Source organism: Oryctolagus cuniculus, chromosome 8 (assembly GCF_051225735.1).
Source record: "Oryctolagus cuniculus isolate XC-2025 breed Fujian yellow rabbit chromosome 8, ASM5122573v1, whole genome shotgun sequence".
NCBI classification, from domain to species: domain Eukaryota; kingdom Metazoa; phylum Chordata; class Mammalia; order Lagomorpha; family Leporidae; genus Oryctolagus; species Oryctolagus cuniculus.
Window position 1 is genome coordinate 117,243,653 of NC_142874.1, and position 15,092 is coordinate 117,258,744.

Sequence of the window (15,092 nt, forward strand, 5' to 3'; positions counted from 1 at the left end):
CTTACAGTTGGATCATCTCGTCTAAGCTTCTCATTTTACAGACAAGGAACCTCCTTCATTGGAGTTCACACTCCCTGATAATGCCATTCTTCACTGTTACCCTCATTCCCCAGTTTACTCACTAAAGACTTGGCACCTGGAGTGGGTGTTGTGGTGCAGCAGGTTAAGCTGCCACTCGCAACACTGGTATCCTTATATCATAGTGCTGCCTTAAGTCTGGCTACTCCACTCGAGCTAGCTTCCTGATAATGTGCCTGGGAAGGTAGAAGATGATGGCCCAACTTCTTGGGTCTCTGCCACTCATGTGGGAACCGGGATGGAGTTCTTGGCTCCTGGATTTTGCCTGGTCCAATCTTGGCTGTTGTAGCCATTTGGTGAGTAAAAGAGTAGATAGAAGATATTTCTCTCTCTCTCTCTCTCTCTCTCCTCCCTCCCTGTCACTCTGCCTCTCAAATAAATAAATAAATAAATATCTTTAAAATAACAAAAGGACCTGGCACCTGGATCTCAGTTTCTTTTCTACCCTATGTCTAGACATAATTCTGAACAACTTCAATTCCATGAAAGCAACCAGCCCAACATTCTATCCTTGCACATTCTTGGCAAACTCAATTCAAGATATCCTTACTTGTACTTCACTGGCACTCCCCACACCCATGGCCAGCCTCAGACCTGCCCACATTCCAACTTCTGTACACCCAAAGCCTTCAACTCTCTGACAGTGAGCCTCCTAGAGTTCTCCGGGTATTTCTCGCCCCCTCATCTGTGTGTGTGTGTGTGTGTGTGTGTGTCCCTTCCCCCTTTCTCACTCACCTTCTCATTTGCTCCAGAGTTACTCTCCAGCATTTTTTCCATGCAATTAATCAGCCCCCTGCTGGCCTCATTTTCCTATTCTTTGGTCTGAATGTCTACCATTCCTTGCACCTCTACACTTAGTCTTCATTTATATGACAAAATCTCAGCCCTGGATATATCCCACAATTTGCCATATCTTCTTTTACACCCACTTGACTGGTAAGCATTGATGAGACAATCATTCCACCCCACAGATTGGTTCTCCCAGAGGTTCATGGTCTCCTGCTCACATGGCCCCTTAACACCACACACAAATGCATAACCTAGACCTCAGTCAGCCCCCTTATCCCTTCAGTGTCAGTTCCAGGCACTCACTACTCTCTTATACCTCCCAACTGAGCCTCAAAGTCTTCACGAAGTAAACTCATTAGGTATGAACTGCTTCAATATCCTTTCCCTCTTCATAAATCTGAGTATATCTGTATCTACCTAGGACTCGTTCTTTCCATTCCTAGAGAGCAAGGCTGTCACCCCATCCCAAGTTCCATCCCCACCCTATGCTCTGGATCCCACACTCTCTGTTCTCCATACTTCTTCTTTCCTCCCTTCTTTCCTCCCTTCCTTCCTCCCTTCCTTCCTCCCTTCCTTCCTCCCTTCCTTCCTCCCTTCCTTCCTCCCTTCCTTCCTCCCTTCCTTCCTCCCTTCCTCCCTCCCTTCCTCCCTCCCTTCCTCCCTCCCTCCCTTCCTCTCTCTCTCTCTCTCTCTCTCTCTCTCTCTCTCTCTCTCTTTCTTTCTTTCTTTCTTTCTTTCTTTCTTTCTTTCTTTCTTTCTTTCTTTCATCTCTTTTAGGGGCTGGTTCTGTGGTGTAGTGGGTAAAGCTGGGTCCTGCAGTGCCAGCATCCCATTATGGGCACTGGTTCGAGTCACAGCTGCTCCACTTCCAATCCAGCTCTATGCTATGGCCTGGGAGAGCAGAGGAAGATGGTCCAAGTCCTTGGGCCTTTGGACCTGTGTGGGAGGCCTAAAAGAAGCTCCTGGCTCCTGGCTTCAGATTGGCACAGCTCTGGCCATTGCAGCTATTTGGGGAATGAACCAGCGAATGGAAGACTTCTCTCTCTCTCTTCCTGTCACTCTGCCTTTCAAATAAAAATAATTAAATCTTAAAAATATTTATTTTATTTATTTGAAAGGCAGAGTAACAGAGACAGAGACAGAGAAAGAAGCCCATCTGCTGGTTCACTCCCCAAATGACTAGAACAGCTAGGGCTGATTCAGGCAGAAGCCAGGAGCATGGAGCTTATTCCAGGTTCTCCCACGTAGGTGCAGGAGTCTTGGGCTGTCCTCTGTTGCTTTCTCAGGTGCATTATCAGGGAGCTAGATCATACGTGGAGCAGCCGGGACTGGGGAGCCCATATGGGATGCTGGCACTGCAGGCAGCCACTTAACCCACTACGCTATAGCACAGTCCGTGGAAACTCTTCTTTCTAACTCATGTATTCTTTCTGTGTCTCTCTCTCCCTCCAACCCGCATATCCTGAATTTCTCTCTTCAGCCTGAATCATTCCCCTATCCCTTCTAAGGTAATAATGTCTATCTCATGCTTATAACAAAAGCTGAGAAATAAAACAAAACCAACCCCATTCCATTCAACCAGTCTACAAATATTGACTGAGCGCCTTCTGGTGCCCTATGTTATGCTATTTGAGAAGTGTGTTGATGAAGAAGATCCCTGCTCTCAAGAAGGAAGTGTCTAAAGAGAGAAGCAGATAAACAAGAAGTATTTGCTGTGTGCTCCAAGGGTATAATCAGGGCAAGCACAAAGCCATGGCAGGACATGGAAAGTCACGATGGTTGTGAGAAGAGAGCTTCAAAGAAGTATCACCGACGTAGGGTAGCCTGCCTGATGTCCCTTCTGCTCCCAGTCAAGCTCCTGAAAGATTAGCTTTTCCTTAGCTCCCCTCCCCACTTCCCAGTTGCTCTTCCTATTGGTGCCATGGTAGGTTCCACTTCCACCACTCCACTGACACCAATTTCAGTGTAGGCACCAGCCACCTACACATTGCCAAATCCAACAGACAGCATTAAATTCTTTTCCCCCTTCTTCCTGTTACTGTAATCAACATTGTCAACACCAATGCCTTCTAGAAATGCTCTACTTTCCTGGAAACCTTAATACTGCTCTCTTCTTTGACCATTCCTTATCCCATTACTTCTCTGTCTGTGTCTTTGTAATCTCCTGAATTATCTCCCTTATGTTTATTTCCCCTTCGATGACTGTGTTTCCCAAAGACCAGCCTTGGTCTGGTACTGTTTCTCACACAATCCATTTGGGTAAGTTCATAAATTCTGATGGTTTGCATCACTGTCTTCTTGCTCTCTCCAGCCCTGTCTTTCCTCTGTACTGTAGTTTCATATATACAACTTGCTCTTTGTCCTATCCACCTGGCTCTTCTCTGAGCACTTCAAATTCACCACTCCAGAAGTGAACAAAGGGTCTCCAAAAGGTCCATAGAAGATACATATTAGGAAAAACTATGCATAGGTTTCAAAATTTTGAGCACCAAAATGAGCTTATCTTTTAATTCCATTTTCCACAAACTTCTTGAAATATTATATATAGTAGCTATATGTCTATAAGTAACATATATATATATATATATATATAGAGAGAGAGAGAGAGAGAGAGAGAGAGAGAGAGATATCTCAGTTGGTGAATGATGAGTCAGTTGGTGATTCATCCAGTCATAAACATGGAAGTCATTTCTCCTTTTCCCTCCCTTCACCTTTCTACCTTCATTCAGTTCTGATTTATCCCCTAAATTTTTTTTTATGAACTTGCCCTTCTCTCTTGGTCCCTGCACTACCAATGCTCTAATTCAGGTACTCATTCTGTCATTGGATTATCCTCACATCCTCTGAACAGATCTGCTCATTTCTTATATTATGCATTATCTTTCAAAAACCAAGATTCTTTTTGGCCATTCCACTCTTGTGCCTGAAAACTTCATTGGTATTCTATCATCTTAAAAATAATGCTCTAAGCTCCATAATATAGCAGATAAGGCTCTCTATAACCTTGAACTTACCAAGTCTCCAGCCTCATTTCTCTTTCATTCATTCAGTCAGTCAAAAATTATTTATTGAGTGCTACCATGCGTCAGGTACTATTATAGATGTTGGGGATATACAGTGAACAAAGAAGATGGTAAACAAGACATTTTGGTAAATATATGGTATGTCAGATAGTAGTTAGTGCCAAGAAGAAAAATATGCATAAAATGTGGAAGAGGGATATAAAATGTGTGGTAGGGAGTAGAAAGTTGCAATTCTAAACAGAATGGTGTCCAGGCAAGACAAACAGAGCAAAAGGTTAAATTCTGTGTATATTGTATGTGTGTGTGTGTGTGTATACAGATACGTACCAAGCACTCTCTGCCATAGGGTATTTCTTTTGCACTTTACAATTCACTCTGAAATTTACTTATAAATATATATAAATTATAAATTTCAGTATATATGTTTCAATATATATTTCCAAAATTCACAGCAAATAGGATAAATGCTAAGTTTATGTTTGTGCAAAACAATCCTGAAATCTATACATACAAGGGCCTTCAAAAGGCTCACCAAAAATGTGTGTTATAAAAAAATTATACATGGGTTTTAAAAAATATTTTGTTAAAAAATAAACTTAACTTTTACTTCCATTTTCCCAAATGGAACTACCCTCATGTATATGAGTAGATGTCTCCAGGGAACAGCAAGGAGGCTAGGAGTCTGGAGCAGAGTGACAAGGGAGAGAAGAGGAGGTTAATTCAAGGGACACTGTCTTGAAGGGCAGTGTGAGGACTGACTGCAAGTGAGAAGAAACGAAACTGGAGGTCATTAACCAGGGCTAAGGAGACAAGCGACATGATCTGACTGCAGTTTTCAAAGAACTCCCTGGCTGCTATGTCAAGAGCACAATGAAAAAGGCAAGTCTAGAAACTGAAACCAGTTAAATGGCTACTAGTGGATAAGAGGTAATAAAAAGGCAGAATGGAATTGAGAAAAGAGCGCAGAGTTTTATGAAGGAAAAGCTGGCATCTGCTACTGGACTGAGTGTGGGATGTGGGATGTGGAAGTGAGAAGTCAAAGAGGACTTGAATGTTCCAGCCAGAGCAACTGGGAGAGTGGATTTACCAAAGTGAGAAGAGTTAGGACAACAAATTAGGAGGGACGCAGTCAAGATCATGTCATTTTATTGGTTGTTTTTTTTTTTTTTTTTTTTTTTTTTTTTTTTTTTTTTTTCCTGGAAAGGGCTTGAAGTGACTATTTTAGGCTTTGGGAGTCCCATGTGGTCTACAACTCAACTGCACAAGTCTATCACCAAAATACAAAAGCAGCCAAAGACACTACACAGACCAAGGCGTGAGCCTGTGTTTCGATAAAACGTGATGAGCAGTGAACATTGATTTCCTAGCATTTTCACATCACAAAATAATATTCTCAATCTTTTAACCATTGAAAAATGTCAATGAACTAAATACATCTAATGAATGCACCAATGAGCTAACAACACCCTTCATTCACAGGCTGTACAAGGGGCCGGGCCAGAGTTAGCCTGCCAGCCTCTGGTACCGAATGGTATGTGGTTGTCAGGCATGAAATTGCTGTCCTCTAACACGTAATTTGTGGCTTCTCCCACGGCACCAGTTATTCAAGTGGAGTGTGGAGGACATGTGTTGTGATGTTTGGAAAACCGGCTCAGATGCCGCCATGAGTAACTCAGCAGCCAGAGTGATGGTTTAGTATTTACTCCACAGAGTAGAAAGCCTCATAATAAATAGCAACAGATCATCCAATTTAAACACGGGATACACTCCTGGATCCTCATCAATACACCTACGCAGGAACCAGGGAAGACCTGCAAGGTCTCCCTTCACTTCAATGTCAGGTACGAACCAAACCTTAGTGGAATTACCTAGCATAAAGGCTTGACGGTCATCATGGGACTGGGAGCAGGAGAGTAAACTGAATAATAAATTATGCCCACGAATTTGACACAATTTCTAAATCTAAAGGAAAACAACTGGACTTCTCCAAGGGAGCTGCAAATGTTCAATTTAAAGCTTAAGTTATTTTTTTTAACAAATACATTCACTTTAAAAAGTCAACACCTAGTGAAACATGTTCCCAGTGGAACAGATACATGGTCAGAAAAAAACTGGACATTTTTCACAGACAGGAGAGGAGGAAATGTCACTTGGTCAAATGCAAGGAGACTCTCGTGTGTTGCAAGGAAGACAAAGGCAGCACAGCACCGTAATAGACTGAGGGGCAGACCCAAATGATGTTTCTGGAACATCATCATCAAGGGGCCGGGTTGTGGCTCAGCAGGTTACACTGCAGACTATGATAACGGCATCCCATATGAGATCTGGTTTCAAGACCTGGCTGCTCCTCTTTTGGTTTAGCTCCCTGCTAATGTGCCTGGGAAAGCAGTGCAAAATGGCCCAAGTACTAGGGCCCCTGCCACCATGTGGGACACCCGGATGGAGATCCAGGATCCCAGCTTCAACCTGGTCCAGTCCCAGCATTTGTGGCCATTTGGGGAGTGAACTAGCAGATGGAAGACCTCTCTCTTTCTCTCTCTAACTCCGTTCAACGTTCTGTAGATGTCGCAGTTAGCTTTGGCATCTGTGAGACTTGGAGTAAAACCTCTGGGTAGCAGTTTATTAATTGCATAATCATGGTTAACTGCTTAAATTCTCCAGCGTTCATTTTTGTCATCTGTGAAGTGGAGATAAACATACCTACCCAACATAACCCTAACTGGATAACACTTGCAAAACCTTTAGCTGAATACCTGGTGCAAAATAACTGCTCAATAAGTGAAAATAAATATAGTTTAGATACAATGTTAAAATTATCCTCTACTTTTCCTAAAGCTCCCAAGGAGGGGCTGTGGTAACAGAAACTCTGCCCTTCACTGAGCTCACCAATACATGGAAGATGCAGCTAGGACACCATACCTTCTCAAAAGCACACCGAGGGTTTCTGCAAATGGCGGGTTTGCAGATAACAATGTCACCATGGCAACGGCAGTTCTGGCATGAATCGGGCTTCCAAACGGTGGCGTCCTGCAAAGAAGCATAAGCTCAGGGTGAAAACCTGATCAGTCGAGGATTGAATACAGGAAGCAGTACCATCAATAGCCCCACAGTCCCAACAATTAAAAGGCAAAGGAGAGTTGCAGGCCCTCCACACACAGTACTTGCTGGGCACTGATTAAAGTCGGAGAGGCAATCAAAGCAGTATAATCCATTTCACAACAGTCAACCCACGTAGGCACAGACAAGGACATTCAGCAGAGAGCTGTCGATACCCAGAGTAAAACCATCGATTGGCCTGAAGCCTCAGGAGGACATGCTGCTCCTTGATTTGAAGTTCCTTTTTGCTGTTAACTAGCAGAAACCATGAGAGCATGTGAAAAGGAAAATGACACTTTGACTAGCACCAGCCAGCTTCCTAGGAGCTGCATCTGCCTCTAGATCCTGTAAGTGCCTCCCACTTCACTGTCCATCTCCTTAACGCCAGTCAGAAACAAAAAGGATTTGAGTAGGGAATTCAGCTTTTTAAAGATTTAATTTTTAATGTATTTGAAAGGCAGAGTTAGAATTAGAGAGGGGGAGACAGAGAAAGAGACAGAGAGATCTTCCACCTGCTGGTTCACTCTCCAAATGGCTACAATAGCCTGGGCTGTGCCAGGCTGAAACCAGGAGCCAGGAGCATCATTTGGGTGTCCCACATGGGTGCAAGGGCCCAAGCACTTGAGCCATCTGCCCCTGCTTTCCCAAATGCATTAGCAGGGAGGTAGATTGGAAGTGGAGCAGCTGGGACTCGAACCAGCACCCATATGGGATGCCGGCACTGTAGGCAGTGGCTTAACCCACTGTGCTATAATGCCAGCCCAGAATTCAATTATTTTAAGACAAATCCACCTACCTGTATATACAGAGTGGCTTCTATGTGCCCAGTTCTGTGCTGGGCATATTGGAGTGAAATGAAGTATGAGTGCCATGCAAAAGACTACCATAAATTACTTTAAATCATGAACACAACAGAATTTAAAAAAATAAAGTGATGATACTATGTCATGACTCAACAAATGAGAATTTTCATGAAGAGAAAAGTGAATCTGAATGGGCTCAGAAGCTTCTTTCATTTTTTTCACCATCTATCACGCTGAATCCTTACTTCAACTGTGCCCGTTCTGAATTAACTGTGAACCGAACTCTTTCACAGATCCTTCACACACCTGCTTGTTTCCATTGAAAGGCTGCTCTGAAGCAGTACTGACACCACAGGCTGCAGTGAAATTCATTTTCCCAGAGATTTCCTAACACAAATTCCTATTCTATGTGGGTTTGAAATAGCTGTAGTATTTGACTGAATTTTAAACACTAATCTTCTTGTGGGGTAGGCATTTGGCCTACTGGCCAAGACCTTGGTTATGACACCTGCTTCCCATATCAGAATGCCTGGGTTCAATCCCTGGCTCTAGCTCCTGACTCAGCTTTCTACTTCTGCAAATCCTGGGAGGCAACAGATATAGCTCAAGTAGTTGGGTTCCTGTCACCCATGGGAGATCCTGATTAAGTTCCAGACTCCTGGCTTTGGACTGGTCCAGCCCCCACCATTGTGGACTTTTTGGGTATAAGCAAGAGGATGGGAGCCCTTTTCATCTGTGTCTATCTCTCTTTTTCTGTCTCTCTGCCTCCCCAACAAATAATCTTAAAATATAAAGAGTCCTATCTATGTTATTCTCTGGTTCAAAACTGCTCCATGGCTCATCCTTATCGCTAATGGGATAAAATCCAGAACCCATGATCTAGCCCTCGCCTGTCTCCCTGGCCTTGCTGAGTCCCCTAGTCCTAGCCTTTCACCCTTGCCTGCCTGTTAGGTGGCCCAGCAACCACTTGTCTGGCCTCACATCTTACTGTCCTCGCAGGATCTCTACTCTTCCTGGACTTCTCCAGAGGGAGTCTGCAAACCAGCCCCCTCCTTTCAGGCCTCTGCATCAGCGGAGTCATTCCCGACCCTCAGTCTCCATCCTCTCCAATGCAGCTCTTCACCAGTCCTTGGTGAGCCCACTGCCATGCATTATCACACCCATTTGCATTCCTGGAGACCTTGCTGGACCAAACTGCAACCCCTAGAAGCAGGAACTGTCCTTGGTCTGGCACACTGTAGAACATTAAAAAAAAAAAAAAAAAAAAAAAAAAAACAACAGTCAAGGGCTTGGCGCTGTGGTGCAGCAGGTTAAAACCCTGGCCTGAAGTGCCAGCATCCCATATGGGTGCCGGTTCTAGTCCCAGCTGCTCCTCTTCCAATCCAGCTCTCTGCTATGGCCTGGGAAAAAAGTGGAAGATGGCCCAAGCCCTTGGGCCCCTGCACCCACGTGGGAGACCTGGAAGAAGCTCCTGGCTCCTGGCTTTGGATCGGTGCAGTTCTGGCCATTGCGGCCACCTGGTAGTGAACCAGCAGATGGAAAACCTTTCTCTCTGTTTCTACCTCTCTCTGTAACTCTGTCTTTCAAATAAATCTTTAAAAAAAAAAAAAAAAAAACAGTTCGTAGTTTATACACTGCATAGTGAAGACTTTTTCCTCTTCTCAAAACTTTCTCCTTTTTCCTCTGAGCCTGCCAACCGAAATGCTACTAAAATACCTTAGGGAGGAAAGCATGAAGTGTCTATGCTCCTGATAAAGTCATTGGAACACCAGCATTGGATCTGCACCAGGATGTGCTGTTAAACGGGTGGATGCTAGGGCCAGCATTGCGGTGCAGTGGGTTACGCTGCCACTTGTAGTGCAGTATCCCATATCCTGGCTGCTCCACTTCTGATCCAGCTTCCTGCTAATGAGCCTTGGAAGGCAGTGGAGGAGGTGCTTGGGCCCTTGCCATCCATGGGGTAGTTCCTAGCTCCTGGCTTTAGCCTGGCCCAGACCTGATTTTTGCAGCCGTCTGGGAGAGTGAAACAGCAGATGAAAGATCACTCTCCCCCTGTTCCCTTTCCCCACCTCTGGACCCAACATTCTGCTTTTAAAATAAATAAAAAAAATAAAATAAAACTGGTGGATGTCAGCAATAGATGCTTTCACAAAAATTGGGAGAAATCAAATATTAGGTACCAACTTGGTGAGGCTATGGTGCACACTTGTTTGGTCAAACTCTAGGACAGCTATTACTGTGAAGGTATAGGCCCTCTCTGCCTTAGAGTGGTTTGCCTTACCATTTCTCAAATTCACAATGGCATAAAATAAGTACACAGGCAACAGAAATTGTATTTCAAATTTTGAATTTCATCTTTTCTTGGGCTAGTGATATGCAGTCCAGTTCTCTCTTGCAATGCTGGGCGACAGCAGCAGTAAGCCACAGCACCCAGCCATCCCCACAACCATGAGAGTCAACAATGGACTCTCTGCAGTGAACTGTGTGGCTCAGCCACCACACTGAGTGGCTCAGGGACATCACACACATTTTTGGCTCAAAAGTAGTTTTCATTTATGGTGGGTTTATTGGAACAGAACTCAATTGTAAATCAAGGATAACACACACATTTATAGATGAGGTTAACATGGACAGCCAGTTGACTTTTAAGTAAAGGAGATTACCCTCCATAATACAGGCAGCCCTCGTTCAATCACTGGATGGCCTTAATCACAAAAGCTGAAGTTTTTAAGAGAAGAAATAATTCAGTCTCAAGACTGTCACATAGAAATTCTGCCTGCATTCTAGTCTGCTGGGCTGTCCTATAAGGGTTTGGACCTGCCAGTTCCAACAGTCACATGAGTGTATTCCTTAAAATAATCTCTTGGAGTGAGAGCAAGAGTAGCAGAGAGAAGAAGAGAGAGGGGCAGACACTATTGGTTCTCTCTGGAGAGCTGTGACTGATACACCAACACTGATACAGATTTACAGGGACATGTACAACACAGCCAAACAAAAATGCAGTCATCCTTTTGGGTCAAAAAATGCTAACTTCAAACACAGAGAACTTTCCAGAGTCACCATAGAAATGCATGTCTGTGGTGAGATTACATTCCCAGTGTCCGCGTCACAAAGCTTCTGAATCAAAGCCAATGAGCGCCAGCACCTGGACTGAAGCTCTCTCAAGTCTTCACTGTTACAGCGCCATCCGCACAAGCGGTGACAGTACAGCAACTGCGATCGACTCTTAACCCAATACAAGAGGATGAGGAAAAACAGTTCATTCCCCAACGTGATGCAATATATACAGCATGGTCCTATTGATTTTAAGAAAATAATTGCAGTTTCCAGACACAGATTAAATAACAGTGACAACTTCACAGAGCCAGCAGCTACCACGGACTGACTGGGGTATCTTAGGTCGCGCTGACTCTGCCATCATCCCAGAGGGCTGGGAAAGTACCTGAAAGATAATGCTGTGCAAAGCACTGACATGGAAGACAACCCCACGGCACTAGTAGTGCCAGTATTATTCCTATTTTACAGAGGAGGAAACAAGATGAGAAATAGTGAATAATTTGCCTATGTTTACAAAGTAGTAATATGAGAACAGATTTCACGTATTTCAGATACAATTCTAAGATGATAAGCATACTTTTGCTTCCCTTCCTCCCTCAAACCCTCTTCCTTCTTTCTTTTCTTTCCTTTAATTTTTGTAATAACACTTTTTTTTATTTCATGTGTAGTTTTAAGAGCATTTTACTTCCCACCATACCCTCCCTCACTCCCACCCTTCTGCTTCCTTCTTATTTCTCTTTTAATTTGTACAATGACTTTACAAAGTTCTTACGAGGCCTTAGTTCTCAAGTCTGAAGTCAGACTGCCTGGGTATAACTGGGTATCTATTAGTAGGTTATGAGGTCTGTGGCACAGGCTCCTCACCAGTAAAAGTGATGTCAGGGTAAAACAGGGATGCCAAACAGACCTACGTCATAGGGCTCTTGAAAGGATCAAATGAGATGCTGTACTTAAAGATATATACAAAAGTAATGTGTGGCCCTCAATAAGGACCATTAAATGTTGTTCACTTTTAAGCCAAATGCCTTTTTTTTAACATTATAGGCACTCAGCAACATCTTCCAAACAATTCTCTTTTCTTGGAATAAAAATGGTCCCAGACATATCTGAACTCTCCCATCTCCTCACTCAGTCTACACAAATAAACCCTAAAACAGTGAAATCACCACTTCATTAGGACCCTGCCATTCAAAGGATCCAAAATATTGCAGCAGGAGAGAGAAATGAATCTGTGAGTTGATTTTTCATGAATACCGGAGTAATTAGAAATGTCTCCATGTTACTATGACCGCATGTCTGCCTTTAACTCAGACACTGGATGACCACACCAGCTCCTAGCGTGGCCTTGACTCTGGTAGGGTCCTAAGGTGCCTGCATTATTTATTCTCTCAAGGGCAACATTCTTACACCAAAGGAAGTTCCCTTCTACACTTTAAGTATCTTCACAATCATCCTAAGGCTCCCAAACAGGCCCTTAACGCTTCCTAACAGCTCTCAGACACTGGACATGGCTTACTGAACTCTAAAACAGGATCTCCTAGGAACATGGGGTTTGCTTTTCACTTTTACTCCTAAGGCTGTGATTTTTCTTCACATGAATTCAAAATTGCAATTTATGGGACCTGGAAAATCTTCCTGAATTTGTTTACTATCTATTTTCCCAGCACACCGTGGCTCTTCAAGAAAGGAGAGCTCAGAGCCAGCACTGCCGAGTAGTGGGGTCACCAGAGCACCAGCTCGGGTCCTGGTGCATTTCTTCTGGTCCAGCTCCCTGCTAATGCTCCTGGAAAGGCAGTGGACGGGGACCCAATGGCTTGGGTCCCCACCACCCATGTGGGAGACCTGGGTGGAGTTCCAGGCTCTTGGCTTCTTCCTGGCCAAGCTCCCGGTGGCCATTGTGGCCATCTGAGGAGTGAACCAACAGATGGAAGGTCTCTTTCTCTCTCTGTCTCTCCCTCTCTCTCTTTCACTCTGCCATTAAGACAAATAAGTAAATCTTTAGGAGGAAAAACAAACAAGAGTGCTCACTTCAGTCCTCTTTGCACAGCCCATCACTGAGCAGAGATCCCGAATGCTGGCCAAATTAATTCATGAGCAACCCTGAATACCTGCTCCCTCCCTGAAATTGAGATCCTCCACTCGGGCTGTGAGAGCTTGAAAAACGATGCTTCAATTACTGCAGAACAAAACCCCACAATGTTGAATGTTACCACTTCACTGGTGTCAAACCATGTTTCACGAAAAATGGTTTTTAACTGGGCATTGGTCCTGTACTTCCTTATTTAATGCCCTTATAGAACTAAGTAATTTATGATGAATTTTAAATAAAACGAGACCCTTTTTCCAGGCTTACATAGACAGCCATATATTTTTTAGGCTAAAACTTAACAAATCAATTTCTGTGGCCCTGTAAAATTGCTTTATGAAGGTAGGAATGCTAGAGTTCCTCACCAACTAAAACTTTGGGTTCAGCCGGCGCCGTGGCTCAATAGGCTAATCCTCCACCTTGCGGCGCCGGCACACCGGGTTCTAGACCCGGTTGGGGCGCCGGATTCTGTCCCGGTTGCCCCTCTTCCAGGCCAGCTCTCTGCTATGGCCAGGGAGTGCAGTGGAGGATGGCCCAGGTGCTTGGGCCCTGCACCCCATGGGAGACCAGGAAAAGCACCTGGCTCCTGGCTCCTGCCATCGGATCAGCGCGGTGCGCCGGCTGCAGCGGCGGCCATGGGAGGGTGAACCAACGGCAAAGGAAGACCTTTCTCTCTCTGTCTCTCTCTCTCACTGTCCACTCTGCCTGTCAAAAATTAAAAAAAAAAAAAAAAAAAACTTTGGGTAAAATCATAAAATCCTAAGAAACAACGGGGTAAAGTGAGTTCTACAGAGTTTCCACGTTACCACTGCAGTACTGTCACTTCACAATCCACTCTCCCTATCTACCACATTCTGTGAAAGGTAGGAGCAGTGACTGAGGGAAGGGAGGAACTAAGAGAAGCATGGTGTCTCCTTAGAATTGTATCTGTGAAATACATGAAATCTGCTCTCTTTATGTCAATACAAAATTTTAACAACTAGTAAAAGAAACATCCTTAAAACAATTTTTCACTAAATCACATGATTAGATTATAAACCTAAAACCTCAACAGAAGATGATCTGCTTAAATAATTTGTAATATTCTTTAAAATCTGAATAAAATGTTTTTCAACGTAATATAATGCCTCTATCCCCAAATACTTTAATGTAATAGCAAGATGATTAAAAAATATTTCACTTAGTTAAGTACTTTAAACATATGATTACTGCTAAAAATAAACAATACATCCCTTATAAGTACTTAAACTTGGAGTAGGGGAGTATTTATAGCATTCTAAGGAGCAGTAGATCAGCTGTCAACATAAATTTTCTATCATCTGAATGATATAATAACTTCTATTATTGATTACTCATCTTTTTAAATTTCCTTGATATCCTACACCAAAAATAATAAGCACGTGATAAACTATCCTAAAAGCTGCGCTTTCAAGTTAAAGTAGTATGTAAAATAAAATGCTTTTTGTAATAAAAGTATATTTATGTATATAGAAGCAAAATGAAAATATATAAAGCAGCAAGTGTAGAATCTTCACTTGTGGGTTTTGGCATTAATTAATTTTTATGTTTTCCTTTATCATCTATATTTTCTACTTTTCAATAACAAAAATATATAGCAGTTATAATCCTTTAATGTTACTTTTAAAATATAAAGTAGAAGAACAAAAAATGCTGAGCTCTTTTTTTTCCTGCTAATCATGGTTGGATTAGACCCTAGGCTTCAGAACTGAATTGCCATGAGAGAAAGGAGTTTAAAATAAAACCATTCAACAAACATCTAACAGTGGACAATGTATCAGAACTTTCTGGGCTATCCCCAAACCTTCTTGTATTCAGTAAGTGACAACATTAACCACAGGCCTGCCTTGTCCTTCAAGAGGGCCTCACGTCTCCATTTCTGGAGGTTCATTCTCCTGACAAGTCTGGTTTTCAAGCACGATCATCCATAAATAGGGGTTCTTTGACCCAGCTCCAGGTCAGGCGCAGAAATAATGGTCCTTGTTTACCAAGGAACCATAAAGAAACAAATCAATAACTTTCATAAGGTTATTTCAGAGTTCAATTCTTTTCCCAAGTGCCCTTCCTTAGACAGCTTGGATAAACAATACCTTTTTCATTTCTTCTCATTTTAAAGTTCCTGTAAAGCTCCTCACTCAGCCC

At 43.2% G+C, this 15,092-nt stretch overlaps 1 protein-coding gene across 2 annotated transcripts in view; it reads right to left on the reverse strand.

The window, feature by feature from the left end:
• Positions 1 to 15,092, reverse strand: part of FRAS1 (Fraser extracellular matrix complex subunit 1) — a 491,248-nt gene that overhangs the window by 285,042 nt on the left and 191,114 nt on the right. For both annotated transcript variants that reach the window (XM_051820195.3, XM_051820194.3), the window contains exon 3: positions 6,810 to 6,917. In XM_051820195.3, the coding sequence (XP_051676155.3) occupies positions 6,810 to 6,917 (108 nt within the window). The remainder of the gene's footprint in view (positions 1 to 6,809; positions 6,918 to 15,092) is intronic.